The sequence below is a fragment of the Vidua chalybeata genome, chromosome 10 (assembly GCF_026979565.1).
Source record: "Vidua chalybeata isolate OUT-0048 chromosome 10, bVidCha1 merged haplotype, whole genome shotgun sequence".
NCBI classification, from domain to species: Eukaryota; Metazoa; Chordata; class Aves; order Passeriformes; family Viduidae; genus Vidua; species Vidua chalybeata.
Window position 1 is genome coordinate 22,307,603 of NC_071539.1, and position 24,792 is coordinate 22,332,394.

Consider the following 24,792-nt stretch of genomic DNA (forward strand, 5'->3'; position numbering starts at 1 on the left):
TTCTTGAAGTGATTTTTAGGTCTGATACTTTTCTGTATGCAGAAAATTAGGAGGGCAAATCACTATTGATCCACTTATATGTGAGATGAAGCAGATTTTATTTGAGATTTTATAGGTGGATGTTTCTTATTTTTTGTTGTTCTAAAACAAATGAAAATACTGTCACCAACAGCTCTTAACACACACGATGCTGCCTACATATGTAAATGTAAGGAATGCAGTCAGGGTTACAGAAAATAGGTTTGTATGTGTATGAGTCTTTCAATGCAGAATAGTGAAGAGAAAAACATTTTAAGGAAATGAAAATCCATAAAAATAAGACAGGCATTTTTGTATGAGAGGAGAGGCCTCAATCAGAACCTCTAACCAGCAGAACCTTGTTAACTTTAACTTCTAACAGGGTATCTGTCAATGCTGGTGCACTTTTCAGTGGTTACATGAAACAGGGAAATTTGTCTTGGCAGAATAACTCCCTGCCTCACAAGTAACTGTTTTCTTACAGGTTTAAGAAACACATTCTTTAAAAAAAAAAAAAAATCCCTACCCTGTCTTAAATTACAACTATCACTGCTTGCATTGCATTTGCTTCCACAGGCAAAAGTCATGTTTCCTTTTGTGCATCTTTTGCCACTAACAGAAAGTGCTCATTGGAATTCATTTACAAAATGAACTTAAAGGAGTATTGTGCACTTCTGTATTGTGAAGTAACTTATTTTGCTTTGAAACTTTGAAAGTTTGAAAGATACATTTTCTTTGTCTAACAGTAAGGATCTCATGGTGTGTTTAGACTTGTGGATATTGCACAGCTTGTTAGGAACCTTTGTGGCAAAGGACTGATGTGCTAAAGCTACTTCTGTTCCTGTTTGTAGGCAGCAAGAGCTTACTATGAGCAAACTGGTGTAGGCCCTCTTCCTGTTGTTCTGTTCAATGGGATGCCTTTCCAAAAAGATCAGCTGGATCCTGATGACCTGGAAACTGTGACAATGCACAAAATCCTGGAAACCACGAGCATCTTCCAGCGAGCCGTGTACCTGGTGGGTGCTAAGCTCCTCTGTGGACTGACAGAAGCTAGATTTGGAAAAGCTGATTGACAAGTCCCTGGCTACATATTATACAAGACAACTTAGCTTTCATAATTGCTTTTTGTTTTTTTTTTTTAAGGTTATGTAAGGCAATTTTATATGTCAAATAAGAAATAATGCTTCTTTCCTCTTTCCTTCAGGGTGAACTATCTAATGACCAAGATGTAGTTGAGTATATCATGAACCAGCCTAATGTTGTTCCAAGAATTAACTCAAGAATCCTAAGGTCTGACAGAGAGTACCTAGATCTGACAGGAATGAGTAAGGGATGCTTTTAATTGTGTTAAACCTGAAGTATCTGAGTGAAAGATTTGCTATTCCAGTGGAAAGCTCAGGTGGCAAAGCATTAACAGAACCTGAAGTGATGACCCAGGCCTGGTGCAGACAGATGTTTGTGTACAACATTAAATGTCTACTGATTTTCAAAATGGGAACTTGTTTTGTTTTTATACAGACCTTAAGGGAATTATGACTCATGAAGCTGAGAAATTATATAATGTATAAAGCAGCAGTTTGTTTCTTAGTTCTGACCTTCTTTTGAGCAGGGTTGGCAGTCATCTCTGGAATTAATACAGATTTAGCAAAATGTTCTTGCTAAATGAACATCCAATACAGTGACTGCAGTACAATAACTTTACTCCTGCCTTTTTTGAGTTGCTTGAAAAATAGTGACACAGTGGATTTTTCAATGTCTATTATTTACGTACACTGGTGTCAACTAAGCAAGACTTGGGCAATTCTTTCAACTGACTTCTGCCTACCAAATATGCAATGTAGTTATTAATGTAAGTTGTGAGACAAAATTAATTTCTCAGCCTATATATTAACAGTGACAATGAGACATAAGTAGTATCAGAAGGAGCAAAATGGGACATGTTCTTAATGTTCTGGTAATAGTAATGATTTTATTTTCAGTTTACATGGAATAGTTGCTTTGGCACTTAACACTTGTTCTCTTCCTCAGATAACCATTTTGTGGATGACTTTGCTCGATTTACCACTTTGGATTCTAAAGATAAGACAGCTGCTGTTGCAAACAGCATGACCTACTTAACAAAGAAAGGTAACATCTGTGGTGGATTCTGAATCCAAATCTGCTTTTATGTGTATTTCCAAGCATATGTGCAGATCTTCACACACACACTGAGCCCTGCCAGGCCTGTGGGTAACAGCATGGTCTGTTAAAGATTTCTTTTTTTTTAATAAGACATGACATCTGCATGGAACAAGAATGTTCCCCTCTTTAAACCCAGTCCAACCTCTTACTGAATAATGAAGTCTCGCACAAACTGCTCTTACTGTTCTGCAAGTGACCCCCAGAAATGCAGCAGTGTAAGCAAATGACTAGAAACATATAAAAGGGGTTTTATTTCTCTGTCTCATAATTCAAAATTGCTAAAAGTTACATGGATTCAGAAGAAAATTCCAACTGCCCATTATATAAGACATCACCTAGCGTGGTCAGTTCTGTTTTTATTGCTCCAGTGCATGCACTGCTTTTCCAATGGCAATATTCTCACAGTTGCACATAGAAGTGTTCAAACTTGCCTGTACCTCTCAAGTGTAGGAAATGCATGCATAGACATAATACAGAGCCTAACTAGGTCTAACCAGACATGATCAGGTGTTTCCTTTATCCATTTTGGTTAGATTCCAGAAATAAGCTGCTGTCATTTGACCCAAATCCTCCTGTTCCTGTCTCCTGTCTTTACTAGACTGTCCCAAATTTCCATGGTCCTGTCTCTAGTCACTGCCATCCATGTGCACTACCTGAAATGTTCCCATTGCTCTTCCTGTCTCGTGCCTGCTCTTCATTCATGTTCAGCCACTTGGATTTGAACAAGTTTCTTGTGTAGAGCATTAATTAAGTCCACACCTTGGCATGCTTGTTGGAAATTGCATTAATTTGCAATTCCATGGCTTGACATTTTTTGGTCAGTGCCTCTTCTGCCACTTAAGATTTTTAATAACTGCTATCTGATTACAGTAATGCTGTACCACATTTATTTTCTGAAGTAATAGAGAAGTTCTGTGTGTTGCTGGCTCAGCACCAGCACGGATACAACACTGCCATGCTGCTTTTTAAAGAGGGAAGATAACAGCACAATGGCACAGCAGTGTTTGTAAACAGTCCTCAGAATGATGTCCTCACCCTACGGTATGAAACTGATGATATGCAGTATAACTAATGCTGTAGCATGAAAATCAAGCATCCATCTGTTTGAGGGGAAGAAAAAGTCAAAGCTTATTGCAATAAAATTAGCACAAACTTGTTGCTGTTGGATCTGAACTGTAGTGATTCAGTTATGCCCAGTACAGTGCTGCAGCTTCTAGATACACATTGGGATTACCATCAAGTTATTAATGTGTCTCTCCTTTTCCCCTTTTCTTTCTGCTCTTTGACCAGGAATGTCTTCCAAGGAGATCTATGGTAACTCATGCTTTGGCATTTTTTATATTGTTCTTGGAATTTTCTGGTTCCTTTATAACACTGGCTTTAGAACCAGCAGGCAGTGAAGGAAGCTGTTGAAATGCATGTTTGCCCCAACACTTTTGTCTTTATACAAAACTGATTTTGTAAATTAACAGCTTCAATACAATGAAGTGATATGTCTGCTGGATTCCAACCCCAGTTGGAATCTCCAAGTTATTTATGTGTTTCTTTATGATTTGTAATTTAAAGGTAGCAAACAAAAATACTAAAACAATCTAGCTTAGAGCAATGCATGCTGTCCCACATGGGTTTTCTGAATGACCTAATAAAGACTATTACACCAGTGCTGTTAATTTTGTCTTGCCAGGCTTCATAGCTTAGGTTCACCCATTGCTTTTCTATGAAATTTTACTTTTTTGAAGTCTTTGCATGTGTGACACAGTTTACCTCCAAATAAGGAAAAAATGAAGCTTTCCTTCCTTTCACCCTTAAATTTCTCTCTTTCTTTTTTTTTTTTTTTTTAATAATTGCAGATGATTCCTTTGTTAGACCAGTTACTTTTTGGATTGTTGGTGATTTTGATAAACCTTCAGGGAGGCAGTTATTGTATGATGCCATTAAACATCAGGTAGGTAATGGGTTCATTGGAATGGGTTAGCAGTGCTAACAAAACCCTTGGTAGAGGCTTGTAAAACACAAGTTGTGCATCTTCCTGTGGTATCACCTGGAGAGACTGCTTCTCCCTGCAGGGTCTCTAATTTCCAGCCTCATCTTTTTTTGTAGGGACTGGAACATTGCTGATCTTAAGCTAGGACAGAATACAATAAATCTTCTTTTAAACCTGTGGTGTTAAACTGGAATATCTGTGTTTTGATTTGGAGATAAGCATAAGCATTGCTCTCTGCTCTGTCCCATTGGTTCTGGGAGGATAACTGAAACACAAAAGTGCAGAGCTGTGCTTTGCCAGCCTGAGTGGTGGCCATGGTTCTGGATTTCTTAGGTAACACAGGGTTATCTGGAAGATTGCTGTCACAGTGGAGCCTATATATAAGTTAAATGCTTCATGTTAAATTAGTTAATTCATCATTTTAACCTTGTGCTATTATTTACCCAATTTGGAATCTGATATTCTGGTTAAAAATGCAAAGCTTTTGCTATAGTGTTTATTATATATTTATTATATCTGAAATGCCAAACTTTCCCATCACCTGTTTTGTTAAACACAGAAATCCAGCAATAACATTCGAATCAGCATGATTAATAATCCTAGTGAAGAACCCAACAGCCAGAATACCATTGTAGCTAAAGCCATATGGGCAGCTTTGCAGACACAAACCTCAAATAATGCCAAGAACTTCATCACCAAGATGGCAAAAGAAGAAACTGTGAAGGCACTGGAGGCAGGAGCTGACATCTTGGAATTTGCTGTTGGGGTAGGTGTGTCTGCTGGTGTTTTCATGGGGAGGGTGCTTTGCTTGTTCCTCGAGTTAATTTTTTAGTGTAGTATATTCATGTGCAGAAGATGTAGTAACAGAGAAAGGTAACACTGTTGGGTTTGCTAGTTTCTTGTTTTTTTTTTTTTTTTTTTTTAATCTCTGAAGGGCTTACCTAAATAAAACAATCCATCTAAACATGAAGTAAATCCTCATACACATCAAAGCTGCATAACTTGGAAAAGGCAGAAGGAACATGGGTGCAGGGATCTATTTAAGTGAGTCAGCTGTTTCTTGGGTGGTTAAGAGAATAATGTTATTTTAAAAGATGGGAAAAAGTACAGGTGCATTTCTCAAAGTAGATTTTAAAAAGTTAGGCAGGAAGATTGGAACTGGTCTAAGTAGCTGTGGCCCTTCACAGCAGCAGCTGGGATAGTGTTTGGTGATGACAAGTAAGAATTAGGTTTAGGACCACAAAGAAAAGGGAGCCAGGGATCAATTTTAGCAAGATACAAAGATGTTCTTGAATGGAAACAGAAAGGTTGCTTTTATAAAATCTGCAGAGGTCTAGTTTTCTTCCTATTCCAATGTCAAGTATTCTTTTCTTTTAGGGTATGGATACCAATATTTTCAAAGAAGCCTTTGAATCTCCCAAGATGGATTTTGTTCTGTCCCATGCTATTTATTGCAGAGATGTTCTAAAGCTGAAGAAGGGGCAGAGGGCTGTGATCAGCAATGGACGGGTGAGATGATCAGCAGACAGTGAAAGAGACTTTCCACATGTGAGAAAGAAGCAGATTTGAGCAGCAGAGTCTGGGTGGGGATCAGATACAGGAGTGTCAGCCTGTCTTAGGTCTCAGCAGTCTTTAGGATCACTTCCAGTTTGATTTCTGCACACCTGTGTGACCTTTTCTTTTTACTGAGTGCAGTTAGTTGTTAGCATTTGGTACAAATTCAGGTCTCTCAATAATATAAGTTGCTTTCATGCTGGTAGTGAATTGAGTGCAGGGGTAAAAGGGGATGATAAATTTGGAAGATTATGCTGCTTCAGTTTACTGAGCAAAATGTTACTGTATTTTGCCCTGACCAAGGTGCCTTGGTCTCTTCTACCATCTGTTTTTGTTACAGTTTATCTGAAATGAGATAAATGATGTCACAATTTGCAGTATTTCACTGCAAATAATGAAACACTGCTGTGTACAGCATTGGGTTTTCTTCTGTCATCTGTTTCTGGTTAGGAACAAACCCATGCAGCTCCCAGTGGTAGCTGGATATTTCAATGGGTTAAAAATCTCAGGTGTTGAGTTGTTCTGTTCTGTTTTTCTCATTAGCAGAATAACAAAACTTGTCTAGGTGGCTTTTAGGCTTCTGAAGGCTACAGGAGGGAGATTTGCTGGCCTATTAGAATTGGCCTGGTATTCTGCTGCCCATTCCAGATGTGGTACTTCATATATAATTATAAGTGCCTGACCCAGTGAAAATTTTAAGTGTGTAATTTATGCCTTAGTCTGGGACTCCTGGCTCTAAATACCTGGATTTACCTGTTAAACTCTGCTGCCACTGACATTAACACCAGCCTAAACAGTTGGCTTCCACTAAGACTGGGCTGGAGTATTTATTTAATACATCTTTGAATTTTGTTTCAGTTTAGCCTTTATCTTATAATGCTGATTCTGCTATTTTTGGTAGATTATTGGCCCATTAGAGGATGGAGAGATGTTCAATCAGGATGATTTTCATCTCCTTGAAAATATCATACTAAAGACATCTGGACAGAAAATCAAATCACAGATTCAGCAGCTGGGATTTGAAGAAGATCTGTAAGTAAACATAAGGAGGCTTACAGAGAGAAGTGCTGGAACTCTTGATAATATGACTTTCTGAATCTGATTTGCAATTCATTTAAGTGCTGCTTAGCCTATCAACATAAAAATTATTTTAGTAATACATTTCTCCATCAGTACTATGAGAATCCTGTAAACTGCTTTTAACTTCAGAGAGAAGCACTAGGAAAAGAGACAGAGATAAGGAGAGGGAAGTCACAGTTCTAGACAGTTAGTGCACAAAGCAGAGATGAACCACTCAAAAGAAAGCCATGTTGAAGTTCAAAAGAACAGGAGTCCCCTGTAGGTGTGTGTTTGTGTTGGAGCATGTAGCTATGGGAATTTTCTCCCAGACTTCCCATCACATTTTTCTGTGATGCTGCTTGACTGTTAAGGGCTGATCAAGTAAGTTAAACATGAGGTGTGTTCTGCAGAAATGTTGTGTGATTCTGGATCCCAGCAGGGCAGGTTTTTAACTGTGTTCCAAGCACTTCTGCATCCATTGGGTGTAGAGGTGGTGGAAGTGGGCATAGTTTGAATGTAGGCTAGTTCTGGACAGAGCAATGGGTTTGGGGTTTCTTTTTATTTATTTGAATGATGCCAATGTTTTTCAAAAACTTTTGAAATTATCTTCTGCATTGGAAAAATCTGTAGAACTTAGTGGAGTTCACCAGGCTTGTGAGTTTGGTAGGAACAATTTAAACTGCTGTCATAAATCTCAGTTAATTCAGGAAAAGCTGACACACCTGTAGGTTACAGTTTTGCTTCTTGGCAAAGGTGTGATGTACAAATCTATTTTCATTGGACTTTCAAGAGGTTTTACTCCTTTAAGATTGAATATATTCTTAAAATACTAGACTGAAAAATTATGGAAATACTGAAAAAGAAGTGCTTAAAGTAATAAAAGTAATATTACTTTTATTAAAGTGCTAAAAGTAGTATTACTTTTAGTAATAAAGTAATTATCTTTTATGATAGGACCCCTCTCAAAGGTTTCTCCACTTACAGGATTGCTTCCTAGTGCTCAGAGTTGCAGTGTAAAATGGGAAGAGCAATGAAACAAGGGTTTGATCTGAATGGCTTTCAGGTCTGAGTGGTTGGTGAAGATCAGGAATGCACTTCCTATAACATGGTTGACCCCTAAAATACAGCTGTTCTGTATTTGTTAAATTCTTTGGTATACTCATTAATAAGGCTGAAACCAGTTTAAATTACTGGTGGATTAACCCTTAAATATGTTTAATTCTTCAGAGCCTATATAGAGAGATAGTAGGAGTGTTTGGGTATCTGGATTCTGTTTGCCTTCTCTTTTGCTGCTACTTGACAGAAAAGTGATAAGTACAGGCATTTTTTGGGTATCTCCAAGCCTTTTTCTTTTCCTTCTTTTCAGGGCAAGTGACTTGGTAATGAAAGTGGATGCTCTTCTTTCTGCTCAGCCAAAAGGAGAGGCAAGGATTGAGTATCAGTTTTTTGAAGAACGATACAGGTACAGAATTGCTGAACAATGCTTTTCTATGTCTTTTAACTTTCCATTGTTCTATGCTCCATTTATTAAAAAAAAAACTCTTAAGTAGCAGTAGGAAAGTCCCCAACAGTTTTCAGAAATTCAGAAATTAATTTTATCTCTCCACCTAGCTCTATAAACATACATGTATATGCCTATTTTTCACTATTTAGTTTCTGAAGGTGCACAGCATTTAGGAAGTCATTTCATTTCAGGATGAGATGGATAGCAGTGGGTTGTAATGCATTTCCAGTGTTTATCCACATGTTTGGTACTTTAAAATTGTATTTTCTTCTGTTTAGTGCAGTTAAACTGAGACCAAAAGAGGGGGAGACATACTTTGATGTTGTGGCTGTTGTTGATCCTGTGACCAGAGATGCTCAAAGACTTGCTCCATTACTTTTGGTATGTAGGCAGAGTTGTGAGAACTTCAAATTCCATCATTTTGGAATGCTTTCTTCCTCTTTGACTGTGTGGTGACCAGTGGCTTTCTAATAGCGTGTCTGAGTTTCACAATGCATTTATCAGTGGAAATACTAATTAGGCTGCACTACACACTAACAAGATAAGCTCAGGTGTTGCCCAGAGAACTTTAATTTCACTATTCTAACAGCTTAGTTTGCAGTAACTCTGTTTTTGAGGAAGATCTCAGCATGCCAAAAAGAATGCCTGAAATAGGAGGAGCAGGTAACTGTGCTTAGAACCACCAATTAAAAAGGGGGGTAGGGCTGGTAAAGCAAATCACAAGAGGAAGGATTGGGAATGAGCAGAGAACATCCACCCCGAGGTCCTGTCTATAAAACAGTGGTCAGCTCTCCTCATTAGCATTTTAAGGGATGTCTTTCTCATTACTTTAGGTTTTGAACCAGTTGATAAATATGAACCTGAGAGTGTTTATGAACTGCCAGTCTAAGCTTTCTGACATGCCACTGAAAAGGTAAGCAGTTCCATGGTACAGGGTGGGCACAGAGAGAGAGAGAAACCTGTTGGAATGTGCAAGCACAGAAGCATGGTCAGCTGTCCCCTAGGAAGTCTCAATAACTGCTTTGAGCTCATTTATGTAATAGCATCATTTCCCACAGAGAATCTGGGAATTTGTGGATGGCATGAAATATTCTGCTGTTTTACAAGTTGGGTGCTTTTTTTTTTTTTTTTTTTTGTATTTTTTTTTTTGTATTTTTATAAAATTAAATAACTTAATAGTCTTAATGGCTGAGTCTTGCACAGTCTGTTTTGGTCCTTCAGGATAGAAATTCTGACCTGTCCTAAGGTTAACAAAACCTGTGTTGCTTTGGACAAAGGCTTGGAGACATTAGGGGTCAGGGAAAGCTGATGCCATCTGCAAATTCAATCAGAGTGAAATATTAGCAAACTTTGGCAGATAGGTGTTCTGACTTCTTCTTTCTGAAATTTCAGCTTTTACCGCTATGTTTTGGAGCCAGAAATTTCTTTCACAGCAGAGAATAACTTTGCTCCAGGACCAATTGCCAAGTTTTTAGATATGCCCCAGTCTCCACTGTTCACTCTGAATTTAAATACTCCTGAGAGTTGGATGGTGGAGTCTGTTAGAACCCCGTATGACCTTGACAATATCTTCTTAGAGGAGGTAAGAGAAATCATCATGTTCCTACTGCATTTAAATGGTGGTGCTTTTCCAGGGCTTGTGTTTTTATGAGAAAGAAATGCAGAATTTTAGAATGCCAATAAACATAGAGCTGTAGATATTACTGCATTTGCAGACCTCTAAATGATTTCTAGGAGGGGAAGCATGAGCTCCCTGACAGCAAGACTGCTGTCCTCAATTACTCATGGATGCCTGACCCAGAGGTTCAGACTACCATGGGCTTGGAGCAGGTCCTTTCCCTTGCTCCTAGAAGCCACCAAGCTGGTTTCAGCTACCTGTTTGTTGTCACAGTTCTTGTTAGCTGGCAAACACTCCTGTGGTCCACAGAAGGACGTGCAGTGTCAATGCAGCAGTAAAACCATGCAGCAGAAATCCACTCAGCTGCTGTAGGATCAGGAGCTTGCTGCTGTTTGACTCAGACTGTTGGGACTGTGGATCTGGGCAGTGCTGCCCCACATACAGAGGGAGAAATAGGGAAAAACCTTATTTATTTACCTTGTTGTAAAGGTATTATACATGTATGTGTAAGAAGACTGTCAAAGCCTTTACAAACAGGCCTCTGGAAAAGTGAGTCTTGTGGACATCACAGATGTGGGTCCCCTTCTCACTGATCACTAATAGTCCCCTCTTACTCCTGCATCTCTCTGATACTGTTTGGGAATATGATATGGTATTGTGGTATATCTTGTATTGCTAATCCTGTACTAGTTATTCACAAATCTGGGAAATTGAGTGTGTGTTTTATGGTTTGGGTTTTGGGTTAGTATGTTTTGGTGTAGGAGTTTCTTGTTTTTCATCTCTTTACCTAACTATAAAGTCATAAATGAAGCATTAATACTACATTTCAAGCCTCTGATTTTCATGCCTGCCCCACTGATTAATTGAAAGCCTGAGAGAGGGGGATTAAATGCTTCAGGCATTCCAAGTGCACTCCTGAACTTGCAAATAAACAGCAGCTTTACTTTTGCAGGTGCACCATTTCCAGTTCCCAATGTGCAGTCTGTTGGTGCTGTAGCAATTAAACTGTCATTTTGGATGTGCAGTGAGAGGAGATGCTTTGTGGGATTAGAGACTAACATTCTGCTTATGTACTGTCCTCAGGCTACATCTGAATTTGGCCTGGTAGGGACTCAAGTCTTGGGGTTGTAGCTGTTTTTTTTTTTTTGTTTTGTTTTTGTTTTTGTATTGGTTTTGTTTTTTTTTTTTTTTTTTTTGGTTTTTTTTTTTTGTTTGTTTTGGTTTTTTTTTCTTTGTTTTTGTTTTTGTTTTGTTTTAAAATTTTTTTTTGTTTTGTTATTTTTTCTCTTCTCTTCCTTGGCACTTTAGTTCAGTGTAGAAAAAGAAGGAGGGGGTGTTTCCTGACAGTGCCCTTGTGCACTGTAAGAGCAAAACAAAATGTTCATTTCAGATGGCTAATACTAGGTGAGACCAGCTTTAAACAGATTTACAGTCAAAATTCTGTATCCCATAATATACTTTTTATGAGATATGAACTCCATTCTCCAGTAAATGTTTTAAAAAAACCTGTGGAATAGAGCAACAGTTCTTCCCTTTTCTTATCCTAGCATATGTTGAGATTCAAATTCTTTTGGTTTGGGCCACTCTTAAACAGTATTTGTGTGAGGTTTGTCACTTGAAGGAGCAGAGCTCCTTGAGGTTTTCTAGGCATTTGCCTAACAATAAAATTACTCTGGTAAAATTGTTTTTTTTTCAATTACTATAAATATTCTAGAGAATAACTGAATGACTAAAAGTGGCACTTCAGAGCTAGTGCTGCAGTCAGCAGTGTGTGCTCCTTCCAGGTGGAGAGTGTTGTAGCTGCAGAGTATGAACTGGAGTACCTACTGCTGGAGGGCCACTGCTATGACATTACAACTGGGCAGCCACCTCGGGGGCTCCAGTTTACCCTGGGGACCTCCAGCAGCCCTGTCATCGTGGACACCATCGTTATGGCCAACTTGGTAAGTGTTCTCCTGGAGCTGGCAACAGGCAGCTGCTGTTCACCCAGGCAGCTCAGCCCTGCCTTCCACCCCTGAGTGTTTTCCAGCACGGGGCTGTGGCTTTGGGGTATGACTTGCACTCCACAGCTGCTTGCAAATGCACCAGACCCCCATCACTGAAGCCTCGTGCTGTCTCTCACCTCTTTCAAGATGCACTCCTTTCCCTTCTGAGATATTCTGGAATATCTTCAAATGCTGCCAATATTCTTAAGCAGCCCCTTTCCAGGGAAAGCTCAGTTGTTTTCCTGGGTCTTCCTTGGGCCATCCACACTGGTGCTGTGAGCTTCAGGCTGTCTCGTTTTTGGGACCCATTTCTTCAGGAGATCTATGGCATAAATGGAGAGAGGCAGCAAGAATAGTTGGCATTGTAGAAAATAAAGGAAGTGTGAAAGAATGGGATTTGCTTATTTGAGTTGAGGGAAGGTGCTGGAAATTCAAGTGTCTGATTGTTCCCTGCAGCTGCTCTTGTAATGTCACTGCATAAGGGATGTGTCTGTTCTCAGTGTCCACACTGGGACAGGAGAGAGCTAATGGGCTGAAATTATGGCAGAGGAAGTTTTCCACTGGAATGTTTTCTTGATATGTAATGTTAGTGAAAAACTGAAGTCAATTGCCTCTTGTGGTGGTTTTTTTTTTTTTAATCTTTAAAATTTTTTAAAGGTATTACATTCATTTAAATGAATTAAAATAAAAACAAGGAAATAATATTCACTGGTGTTAAATATTTATTTTAGAATTCTTACTCCTTTTCAATTTGTGCCTTTTATACTTATATACTATATACTTTATAGTATATATACTTTATATACTTAGCCGGAGTATATCCTAGAATGATGTAGTATTTCTTACTGTAGAAAGAAAGATGTCCCTTATTTTACATGTGATCACATGGTGTGTTTATGCTGGGGACTAAAACTCAGAAGTGTTCTTTTTCTAATTAGCTATACCAAAATTTTCAAAAATATTTTAAAATTTCCTTTTCAAAGCAGCCTGACTCACATAGGAACTGCAGACACAGTACAAAACTGAATGGGACACTAAAACATCTCTACAGTTGCATGGGTCTTCTATAGGTCTCATAATCTAAATCACAGAGGAAAATATTCTGATCTGGAATCTGAAGCTTAGAAAGGCTTGAACACAATATTTGAATTTTTAAGTTTTGTAGGAGAGATATCTTGTAACATGTAAATTATGTTATTACTGCTGTGGGTGAATTACCACTCTGTAGAGCTTCAGAATTCCTTTTGATTTTGTTGTATAATTACAAATTAGTGTTTTGAAATTCTTTCGCTCCTTCATGAAGGCAACCTTTTGCAGGAAAAGACTTTGGATTTGCACTGTTCCCACGGGGACAATGAAGACTTTGATCTAACAAATAATTCCAGACTTTTTCAAGCTTCTATCTCTTAGGGAAAACCCAACAATTTTGAATGGAATAATTTCTGGGGCTTTTCTCCTGTTCTCTGGTTTAAAGCCTTAAGGTTATGTTAATCAACGGGCTTGCAGATAACATTCTAGATATAAATCAGTGAGTCAAAATACATAACTTTAAAGCTATTTTTTTTCTGCACTTGCATTTTCTGGAAACTGCCAAATATTCTTTTCACTTTACAGGGCTACTTCCAATTAAAAGCCAATCCTGGTGCATGGACTCTAAGACTCAGAAAAGGCAGATCTGAAGATATTTACAGGATCTACAGGTAGGTCAGGATAAGAAATACTTCAGTCTTTTTCTTGTAAAACTTCTGAAATAGACAGGCATTGTAATACGTGAATCTAATGGTTCCCTTGCCAAAGTGTGGTGACCTGAACAGCAAATTAAACAGCAAATTACATTTCATACTGAACATAGGTTATGCTAGATGAAATTAATTAATTTAAAACCCCATTAAGTGTGTTCAAATAAATGTATTTGTTTCTTTGTCATGTCTCAAACCTGTTTTGCAGTGCTGAGGCTTAATGCATGTATAAAAATGAGCAGAAGAAATAAAGACCATATTTCTGCCTTGTAGTAAAAGTCAGTGTCTTGCTCTGTTTTCAGCCACGATGGCACAGACTCTCCGCCTGAAGCTAACGAAGTTATTGTTGTTCTCAATAACTTCAAGAGCAAAATTATTAAAGTGAAGGTGAGTTTAAAAACCAGAGATGCTCTTAAAGAAGTCTGTTTGACCAACAGTGGGGAGAAACTTGGATTAAGGCCTGAAGCTCCCTTCCCACGAGCGTACACTTGAGGCAATCTGCACAAAGCTCACCTCACAGTATCAGAGGTAGAGAGCATCATCTGTAGACTTGATTTGGGTTTTTAATACAGGAGAAAATGACAAGTCCTGTTCCTTGTCTATGTCCCTGAGCTACAGTAATACTCACATTCTCCTGACTGTTTATAACTTCAAGAAAAAGCAGTTTTGTATGCCCTATTATGTCTAGTAATAAGCATTCAGTATGTCCATTGAGCCAGCATTTTATCTGTCACAGATAGATTGTATTCATTTGGCAATACATTTTGTGTCACTCTGACACAGGCTAGGTGAGAATACATTAGAAAAAAAAAGGTAAATTACTAATCTGCTGTCTCTTAGGGTTGCCTGTCAGGTAATGCCACAGCTGACAAGTTCAAGGAGAAGACTGGTAGATAAGTGATGGCTGTAACAGAGCCACTCACACCTGACACCATTTACTGGTGCTGGACTATTTTTGGGATGTTCTCCCCATTCACTCTCTTGTCTGTGTATCTGCTCTGGAGTCTCAGTGGCCAATTATACCAGTTAGAGACTGGTGGAATTGGTGTGTTGGTTTTTTGAGGGGTGGGGGTTGTTGGTTTCTTTGAAGGTTTTTCTTTGCCAGTGTCCATCACTGGCATCCATCTCATTAAACATCTCTTAGAAAAGTATTTTAACCATCCAGACTAACATGTCTTTGGTGTCTAAAAGCTCCTGTGGAATCTGTTTGGAGAAAGTCACTCATTAATGAGCTGTTTTCCCAGACAGCTTAGGTTACCTGTCAGCTCATGGGGTGTAATTCAAGTAGGTAAAAACTGAACCAGTGTCAGGATGACACTCCTGACAATATCTACTCAATATGTGGTTCCAACTCACTAAAGCCATGTCATGCTTCACAGGTGCAGAAAAAGTTTGATATGATGAATGAAGACCTGCTAAGTGATGGCACCAATGAGAATGAATCTGGATTTTGGGAATCACTTAAATGGTAAAACCAATTCAATGATAAGCTGCAAGTCTCTTGAAACTGGAAAACTTGGCAATACGATGATGTGTGTGAAATTCCACAGCTGTCTGTTAAGACTGCTTGAATTCAGGGCTGTCATTCATTGGACTCCTCTGTTTCTGGAGATCTGGGCTCCTGCTTTGCACCTGCTTTTACCTTCCCTTACCCCCCCCCCCCACTACTTGAGAGCCTGAAAACATTGAGCTCCACGTCAGCCAGTGCTCTCTCCATCAAAAGGTGTTCATGTCTGAGCTCCTGGACCTTCCCTGTCCTTGTGCACACACTCTGCCTTGGGGAAGATGCCCTGGGCAGCAGGGAATGACACCCAAAGCCCCCAGACCAGCTGTATAAAAGCAAAAATGTAGCCATTTTCTGTATTTGCAGCCTTTCCTGTAGAGCTGGCCCTTCCCTGTCCTTCACAGAACCATATTTTTCCTTTCAGGGGATTTACAGGAGGGCAAAAGAATGAAGATGTGAAACAGGATAAAGATGATGTACTAAATATATTCTCTGTGGCTTCAGGACACCTATATGAGAGATTCCTACGGTTAGTTGAGAATTTATAATCCCAAAGTGCCAAATGGTATTATCCCTGCACAAGAAAAAAGGTTGCAGTTTGCAAGAGTATAAAAAAAAACACTTTTTCAATGCTTCAGAAGTCCACTAGAATCTGCATCTAATGTGTCATAGGAACTTTTGCCTGCATAGCATTCATGAGTTAAAAATAGACTTAGTTTAATAGATGGTGTGTTGCTGTCCTAAATTTTCTCACTCCAATATAACCAGTGTATTGTTAAGAAGTTACAGGATAAGTCACAGTTGCTTTGGAAAGGATCTGAGCTTCTGTTGTTCTCAAAGGACTGTGAAAGCCAACAGGCTGTATATTCTATGCCTAGTTAAAATATAGAGATGTTGGGGGTTTAGTAATTTTGTTGATAAAATTAAGCAATTTACACTAGGCTGAAGCTACTCACTTTTTCTTTATGCATGAAGCTCAGTTACCTGACACATAACTGCAAATAATTCAGTCATGTAGCCCAGCAATTTGTAATCTATTACACAGCTCATCTTTCATGGGTGCCACTTGTTCCTGTAACAGCTTTATTTTTTTTTCTTTTGATAGCATAATGATGTTGTCTGTGCTGAAACACACCAAGACTCCTTTAAAGTTTTGGTTTCTGAAGAACTACTTATCGCCTACATTCAAGGTTTGTTACTAATTAGAAATTTACTTGGTGGTGGGGGAAAGGTACCACAAGCTGTTTCCCTCTCCCTTTCCCAGTGCTGCACCAGCATCACTTGGCTAAACCTCAACTCACCCAAAGCTGGAGAAAGCCTCACAGATGGGAATGTAGCTGATGTGATAGTGGGATAAGTTTTCTAGTAAAAAAAATTCTCCCAATGCCCTTCTCTCATTTTACGTGCTTCCACTTACACTGCTTTGTACACCCCTAAATGATTGTCCCATCTGTGAATTTTTATGATTTGAGTAATGCATTCTCATCTGTGGATCAGTATGAAATGGCTCATAAGGAACTGTGTGGACAAAAATGCTGAAACAGTTAGTTGCCTTTACAATTTGTATTGATTGTTCAGCTTGTGGCTCAGTGTTTTGTGTGAATTAAAAATGAAACTAATTTTCTTTGTGGTATTTCATTTTCTGATGTTCTATGCCTTAGACTGAAGTCTGTCTCTTGTAATGTGCTTTTCTTTTTCCTGCAGAGGAACAAAGAACTGAGATAAGCTGCTTTTTTCCCCTCCCTCTGCAGGAGTTCATCCCATACATGGCCAAGAAGTACAATTTCCAGTATGAGCTTGTCCAGTATAAATGGCCACGCTGGCTACACCAACAGACAGAGAAGCAGCGAATCATCTGGGGTTACAAGATCCTCTTTCTAGATGTGCTCTTCCCATTAGCTGTTGATAAAATCCTCTTTGTGGATGCTGATCAGGTAACACAGAGGCTGGAGTTATTTGATCTTATCTTTTTTTCCTTTTTTTTTTTTTTTTTTAATAATAAGTCCTTGAATACAATTTCCATATTGTTGGAAGGTTTGCAAGTTTGAGCCCTTCATAGGCATGACTGGAGGTTGATTCTGTAATTATGGCATGCTTCACTGAGGGCTGGGTTTTGTGCCTGTTTCCACAAGATTGGTTTTGTTGGCCTGTCTTTTACTGTTATCTGGTTCCTCATTCACTCACTGTGATTCCAGCTAGCTTGCCAGATAGATTCTCATTTCATCCTTCCATTTTTGCAGTTCAGTCTGTTCTCCCAGCCTGCAGATCGCTTACCACAGACAGTATTTTCCTAAGTCACCAACCACTCTGGCCTCCCAGGCCCCTGCTTTTAACTTGGCCACATCTGAGTGGCTTTCAGAGGAGGAGAAGGCAAATCCCTGGTGCACAAGGCCCTGTCCTGCTGCAAGGCAAACAGGACTGGAAGGCTTTGTGTGTGCCCACTCCTCACCTCCTGGGTGGAAAGGGCAGGAAATGTTCACAGTGAGAACTGCCAAAACTACTCTCAAAAGTACATATGAAATGAGAAGTACAGATTATCAACAAGTGAGTGTAAAGTGTGAAGCCATGCCAGGTCAAACTGAAGCTGAAGGATCAGTTTGGAGAGATTTCCAGCTACCCAGCTGTCATTTTAGACAGTTTGTTTCTCTGCTTGTGAGAGATACTAAGGCTTTTTTTTTTTTTTTCCCATTAGAGTGGTATTTTTAAAGTAGTGCTAGTGCCACATCTGTGTCAAAAAGACATTAAAAAGCTTTTATCCCTGAAAGGTCTGCAGACACTGAAGAGGAAGGGATACCAAGAATCCCAGTTAATGTACAGTGAGGATTCTTACTGCTTATTAAGAGACAGTTTTGGCACTTCAGTTGTCAAACCACTCCCCATCAGCTTATTTGAAGTTTTATTTTATTTTTTCCAGCTCTAAGGGCAGGGGAGGCAACACCTTTTGTGCTGTATTTTTGTACTAATTACACATAATGCAAAATTACTACCGGGTAATTAATCCTTTATCTGTTTGCTCAGTTTGAATTAAATCCTGTACAGCATTTGCAAATAACCCTAGAAGGGCAGGCTCCTAGAAATGAAAATAAAATGTCCTTTCCCTTCAGATTGTGCGCACAGATCTAAAAGAACTGAGGGATTTTAATCTGGATGGTGCTCCTTATGGATACACTCCATTCTGTGACAGCCGAAGGGAAATGGATGGCTACAGGTTCTGGAAATCAGGATACTGGGCAAGTCATTTAGCTGGAAGAAAATACCACATCAGGTATGAAGAATTCTTTTTTTTTTTTTTTTTTTTTTCTCCCCAAAATAGAGGGGTAAAGTTTTTGTGGCTACTTAGACTTAGCAGAAAACTAGCTGAGGTCTGCAGCACTGCATGAACCACTTGTTGCTTCCCGTTGCCTCTTTAAGGTTCTGTGGCCAATGAAGCACTAGAGACACGGAAGTTATTTTCAGTATGCTACAACTTTTAGAGATGAAGAACTGAAGTGTTAACTAGCAGACATCTTCCTTTGTTAATAACAAATGTTGGAACAGGGACTGCATGACAGCAAAGCTAAGACAGATTTGTTGAAAATTCTTTTTAGTGCACGCCCTGACTTTGTTAGAACTGCTTTCCTGCCTTGTAATAGATCATAGATGTGCTGCCCCCCCGAGATTGTTTTAGGGTATTGTGTCTCAGGGGTCTAATGGGGCTGCAGAGTTACCCCCCAGTGTAATTGCTAATTGCAGTCATTACTAATTGTATCATCTCCACGTAGTGCACTGTATGTTGTGGATCTGAAGAAGTTCAGGAAGATAGCAGCTGGAGATCGACTCAGAGGACAGTATCAGGGTCTGAGTCAGGATCCAAACAGTCTGTCCAACCTTGATCAGGTGTGTTTCATTGTGTTTGTTTTGTTTTACTGGGCTATGGTGTCAGGTTGGGACTTGGGATTTCCCCAGAGGTCTTTCTTTGGAATGAGATGAAGTGTTGATTCATCACTTCATATTTGCATTGGGAAGAAAGAAAACTCTTACAAAAGTTCACCTTCACAATACTGTTAGTTTGGTGGGGGGGTTGCTCCTCCCATCCTGCACCCTGTGGAAACAGCTACTAACTCTTACTCTGCACAACAGGATTTGCCAAACAACATGATTCACCAAGTACCAATTAAGTCCCTCCCCCAGGAGTGGCTGTGGTGTGAAACATGGTGTGATGACTCCTCGAAGAAGAGAGCAAAAACCATTGATCTGGTGAGTGCAGGATGATTCCCTCACTCTTACAGCACATTAAAATACAGCAACCAGTTTTAGAGGCACTTCCCTCCCTCAGCCTGTACCAGTACTTGCACATTTTCAGCACTTGAGTTTTTTCCATTAGCTTATGTGTTTCTCTTACCTGGAGCAGTGGCATTGTTATGAATTTGGAAAGAGACTTTGCACTGTTCTCTGGCTGAAGTACAGGCAGGTGTTGTTCACCACCAGCAGATTGATCCCTGCACCTCTGTTGAATGCAGAAACCTTTTGTAGCCTGACTGTTCTGTTTGCAGTGTAACAACCCAATGACCAAAGAGCCCAAGCTGCAAGCAGCCATGAGGATAGTTCCAGAATGGCAGGACTATGATCAAGAAATCAAACTGCTCCAGAGTCATTTCCAGAAGGAAAAAGAAATGGGAACACCAGCTGAGATGCCAGGACAACACACACATGGTAATTTTTCTTTCTGCACTTCTGTGACTTTCTCTGTGCCTGTTGGTCCTGTGCTGTGTCCTCCCTCACTGTGAGCTTGTACCATGCATGGGGCTGAATGAGGGAGCGAGGCTGAATTAAATCATCAGCGAGGTGTCATGGGATGGAAGGAACTTGCTGAGCAAGTCTGGTGTAATTTAACCTAATTCTGAAAGCCAGAGAACAGATTTGTTCCAGATCTGTAAAAGACCCTCACTGTTTCTGCAATTTTATGAGCTTGGCCTTTTCTTAACCCTTAAAGAACTTCTGCTACACACTGTGTGTGAGAAATGTTTTTCAGGCACTGGTATCTGCAAAGAACAAGTCTTGGGAGGCTATACTGATTCTCAAACCAATCTGCCAACTGAGGCAGCTCAAACTGAGTGCTCATTTTTCTCTCTTCTTCTACAGATCCAGCAGCACATGTGGAATTATGATCCATGGAGACAAATTCAAGTTAGACTCTTTCATAGACAATTTTTATATTGAAAGCTAGTTTTTTTCCTGGTGTGTCTGCAAAACTGCTGAATAATTGAATGGGATGATGTATGCATTTCTATTACTTGCCTTTGGGTTAATTTCTGCATATGAAATAGGATCTGGATTGCTGGAATTAGCATTACTGGTGTTTTGCACCTGTGGTGGAGATGAAAGGCCCCATGATGGAATTTAGTGTTTCAGAAACAAAACTTCACAATCTACCAGAAGAGCCAGAGCCTGTTCCTTCAGCTGTTGCTGCCTCCACCACTGATGAAGCTCCAGTTTAGCCTCAGATCTAACTTGAGAGTCTGGGAATTGCAGACATACATCCTAACCTCATCTGATGGACATAATTTTTCCAGGTAACAGTATAAAGCTCTAAATTATGCCTTGAATTTGGGACACTGTTTCATCTTCAGGTTTTCAAACAATTGAAAATACTTCTTGGATTTGTTCAGTCTGACCTTGATTTTGTAACAAAATCAGCATTATTTTGATTTTCTATTTTCTGTCTTCATTTATTGCCCAACTTTTGATGGTTTGGCTTAATGTAAAGCTACCACAATCTATTTAAAAGCCCATCCAAATGCAAATGCCTAAGCTCACAAAGTGAGCAGAACACAGAATCTGGCAGCTGAGGTCATCCTAGCCTCTGTGACTTGAATCAAAGTGCCCTCCCTCCTTCCTGCTCCAAGTGTAAATCAGTCTGCAAAACTGGTAGGGCCTTACTCTTGCTGTGGTTCACTGATTCATGAATGTTTTTTTGTTTATGAAAAATCTGTGGAAGCTTGGAAGTTTATCATCATGTAAATTTCATTAACTTTATTTTTCTTCAAACAGAGATGTTGTCACATAAATAAAAACTTCAGAGTTCTTAGGTCTTAAGCCTTAGTTCCCACTTTGATCATCCTTTTTCCTTGCACACATTACAGTCCTAATTTGATTTTGGAGTTTCTGGATATTTCACTTGCACTTGCTTTTATTCTGTGCATAGACAAGGAGGTCTCTTCTTGCAAGGATTAATTACCCTGGGCTAGTTATATCATTCATATTCATGTCTTAATTTTGAAAGATGCTGCTGCTGCCATAGTTCTGTACTATGAACAAACCAATTAAAGAAAACCCTCAAACCCAGTTTCCCCCATTCTGTAGGGTTAATAGTCTGCTCCCTGTAACTCTGAGGAGTTGAAGAGTTGAAATGTAAGAACTAAAAGGAGATATCTAGTACAAAATACAGTCACCCATGCAGCTTGAGAAATCAAAACTTTTTTGGTTTTTGTGCCTCCCTTGTTTTCATACAGGTAAATGTTTTGATTATTGGGTTGAAGGTGCTGTAAGACCTTATAATCTTATCTCGCTATAAGAATACTGAAATATTCTTCTGGAATTACTGTGGTATAAATCTTATCATGTTTTGGAGGAATCTGAAAGAAGACATCAGTTGCAGTGTTTAAACTGTTCAATATTGTGACTTAAGAGAAAAGGCAGATCTTCTTAAGCCAGCTGAAGGAAAGGTCCAAACTCTTAAAAAAAACCCCACATTAAGAGCAACTTATAGTTTATCAGCTTAGGTATTTCCCACTTTGTGGGGTTTTAAATTCAGATAGACTGCCTGGTGTCTCTGGAAATTACAGGTGAGGTGCCTTATGCTTCCCCTCAAAACTGCTCCACTTAAGGAAAAGCAGACTTACAGTAGCAGCATTTCTTTCTAGTGTAAGAAACAACACGCCTGCCAACAAATTAATTACATGTGGTGTCAGTTAGCCTCTTTTAAACAGCTGAGACAGCACAGGTGAGGTTGTCCTTTCTGTGTTCAGCTACAAATCACTTCAGCCTTGCTGGAGCACATGGAGTGGCACAGGAAGAAGTGGGCAGCAGCTGTACACCACTATTCCCTCCAGGGATGGATGGAGCAAGAATGTGCTCAAGCCCTCAGAACAGGAGCAGCTTTCTGTGAAACAAGGCCCTTTCCTCCCTAGAACCATATTTGGCTTGTTTGTTCTTCCCAAGTTATATTAGGAGCCACAAGACTGAGAAGAAAGCCACCTCTTAAATTCAGCACATGTACAATGATTTGTTGAATATGAAAATACTTCTAAATTAAATGTCAGTTACAATTGTTTCTTTTAAATATGCTCCTTCATTCTGATTATGAATGTTTGTACTGGAACACCCAAACTGCATCCCATTTTTTTAAATTACAAGATCTAGCTGGCTATGGAGGCTATTTTTGTTGTCTCCATTTAACAGACACCATGCTCTTCATTTTTTATGAAGAAATAAAAGTCATCTGACCCACAATTGATACAGAAAGAAACCAGAAACATACTGTGAGATTCTATACCCTTGCAGTACTTGTAAGAGTCCTGTAGGTGTTCTCAAGCACAGCACATGGTATTGATCATTCTGAATGTGAACTATTCCCATTTTTCCTGAGAAGCTGCTATTTACTTCCAGCCAAAAATGACAATCAAAAAGAGAATAATCACTTCTTTTGGATCTGTGCATATGTTTGCTCTTAGATGCTCAATGGAACCTTGAAAGACAAATAGTTTGTCACCCCCATGTAGAAAGCATCTTGGAGTGAGGTGCTTAATGAAATAGAGCTGCTGCTGATCATATCACTGGTGGCCTGGTCCTGTGACTAGTAAGAGTGATGACAATTAGAAAATGGGGATTGCAGTGTGGTTTTGCACCCCTCAGATTAGAAAAGCCACTTCTGGGGCAAAGTGATGCCATTGTTCCCATCTCTGGCTACAAGCAGCTTGACCTCTTGGTGAGGAGTTCACACTTGAGAAATGCCCTGTACTTTTATTTTAAAAGGAAGAGTTCACTGCCTTACTAAAAAGCAAATAGCAAAGAAATGAAACTTTAAGATTTCTCTTTCATTTAGCCATATGGGGTTATAAAGAAAATGAAAGCGACATGTACAAAGCAGTAAATACCCAGTAACAGTCTTAGGAGTCAGAACATTTTTAAATTATGACCTGGTTTTACCCAAATTTTCTGTAATCTGTTCAAGAATATTGCATAATTCTGTGTGGCACCCATCCCAAGTGCCCCAAGGTATGGGGAGTTCTCTTTACTGAATGGCACTGAGATCACAGTGAGTTTCCCTGAACAACAAGGTCTAACATAATAAAACCTTTGCTGTTCTTTACCCATGTCTCTCCTGTCAGTTGCTTTGGGGCAGATAACTGAGGTTTTAATAGTGTTCCTTGGAGTACATTTTGCACTTCTTGTATGCAAGTGTTGGGATGCTGTTGAAAAGCTAGAAGGGAAAAGGAGGAAAGAGTTCCTCCTCCCAGCCAGTCTTGTTAATCACGGTATTTGAGTAACCCCTAAACTTCTGTTAAGCAATAGGAATATTGTATATAAATCTATCTTTTAGGTCTTTTTTTTTTTTTTTTTTTGGCACTCTTCCTACTGCTACTTAAAAAGAATTTTTCTATGTCAGCTTTTTGTCATTTCTTCATTTGATTTGGTTTTACACTGATACTTTACAGTAAGGACTGGGAAAGTGATCCTCCAGAAATACTTCCAAGTGCAGAGGTGTGTCTGAAGTTCTTTCAGAGTTGGGAATGAATTCCAAACTCCTATGGGACTCTCAAAGCCTCTTTACCAGAGCATCTTTATTAATCAAACAGCTATAAAATGGACAGCTTGACACAGGAAGCCCAGCTGAATGCTACAGAGACATGCACTTGACTGTTTGAACTTGCTTAGGTTTGGAAAATGAGACCAAATCCTAGGAGACAACTAAAAGGGAAAAAGGAGCAGCCAGAAAGAATAAATACACATCATATGCCTATGACCTCAACAGGATTTTGCACTCCTCCCCTTTTGCTTTTTGAAGTACCTATTTAAGCATGTAACTGTACATACTTAATGCTGAAGAACTGATCACCCTCCACCCCAAAAGAGCTTCATAAATGAGAAAGATTCTGATGGGGGAGTGGGGAGAGGGGATGCAAAAAGTAGTTTTGAATCCTTTTTTTAAAATAAAATTTTAAAAAATTGTATTAACCTGAATACAACAGGTTTCTTTGATGGGCAAACTGCCCCATTCCTTGCTGGTTTGCTGTGTACCATTTAGGCTCTTTCTGGGGAAGATACAAAGCCATATGGGGGCAGGCAGCACTTTGTCTACAGGTGAACAAATCACCTGGCCACGAGCTGCTCTTCCTGCCTATTTCCATGTATTTTATTTTAAAAGGATGATTGCACTACCTCACTAAAAAGCAAATAACAAGGAAATGAGACTTTAAGATTTCTCTTTCATTTAGCTGTATGGTGATATAAAGAAAATGAATACTTGCACTGACTTAACAAGATGAAAAGTTACTAAAATGCACTTCAGAGTCTGACAGCACCAGTTGTGCTGCCCTTATCCCCTGGGCTTAGACAGGGACAGGGATAACCCATGCTATTGTCCCATGCACTCTGTGCTAATCCT

The 24,792-nt window shown here is 39.3% G+C and overlaps 1 protein-coding gene across 5 annotated transcripts in view; it reads left to right on the forward strand.

Moving 5' to 3' along the window:
- The window catches only part of UGGT1 (UDP-glucose glycoprotein glucosyltransferase 1), a 41,995-nt gene extending 17,677 nt beyond the window's left edge, over window positions 1-24,318 (forward strand). For 2 of the 5 annotated variants that reach the window (XM_053951477.1, XM_053951475.1), the window contains 24 exons: window positions 870-1,034; window positions 1,223-1,343; window positions 2,047-2,145; window positions 3,490-3,513; window positions 4,050-4,144; window positions 4,743-4,949; window positions 5,561-5,692; window positions 6,639-6,769; window positions 8,163-8,258; window positions 8,579-8,681; window positions 9,134-9,213; window positions 9,693-9,882; window positions 11,703-11,861; window positions 13,518-13,603; window positions 13,945-14,029; window positions 15,022-15,110; window positions 15,571-15,675; window positions 16,252-16,336; window positions 16,898-17,080; window positions 18,251-18,411; window positions 18,908-19,022; window positions 19,266-19,382; window positions 19,679-19,838; window positions 20,268-23,496. In XM_053951477.1, the coding sequence (XP_053807452.1) occupies window positions 870-1,034; window positions 1,223-1,343; window positions 2,047-2,145; window positions 3,490-3,513; window positions 4,050-4,144; window positions 4,743-4,949; window positions 5,561-5,692; window positions 6,639-6,769; window positions 8,163-8,258; window positions 8,579-8,681; window positions 9,134-9,213; window positions 9,693-9,882; window positions 11,703-11,861; window positions 13,518-13,603; window positions 13,945-14,029; window positions 15,022-15,110; window positions 15,571-15,675; window positions 16,252-16,336; window positions 16,898-17,080; window positions 18,251-18,411; window positions 18,908-19,022; window positions 19,266-19,382; window positions 19,679-19,838; window positions 20,268-20,293 (2,814 nt within the window). In that variant the 3' untranslated portion in view covers window positions 20,294-23,496. Of the gene's footprint in view, window positions 1-869; window positions 1,035-1,222; window positions 1,344-2,046; window positions 2,146-3,489; window positions 3,514-4,049; window positions 4,145-4,742; window positions 4,950-5,560; window positions 5,693-6,638; window positions 6,770-8,162; window positions 8,259-8,578; window positions 8,682-9,133; window positions 9,214-9,692; window positions 9,883-11,702; window positions 11,862-13,517; window positions 13,604-13,944; window positions 14,030-15,021; window positions 15,111-15,570; window positions 15,676-16,251; window positions 16,337-16,850; window positions 17,081-18,250; window positions 18,412-18,907; window positions 19,023-19,265; window positions 19,383-19,678; window positions 19,839-20,267; window positions 23,497-23,842 lie in introns of those variants that run through there. The other 3 variants (XR_008432553.1, XM_053951476.1, XM_053951478.1) reach the window with 3 other exon arrangements.
- The last annotated feature ends 474 nt before the right edge of the window (window positions 24,319-24,792 follow it).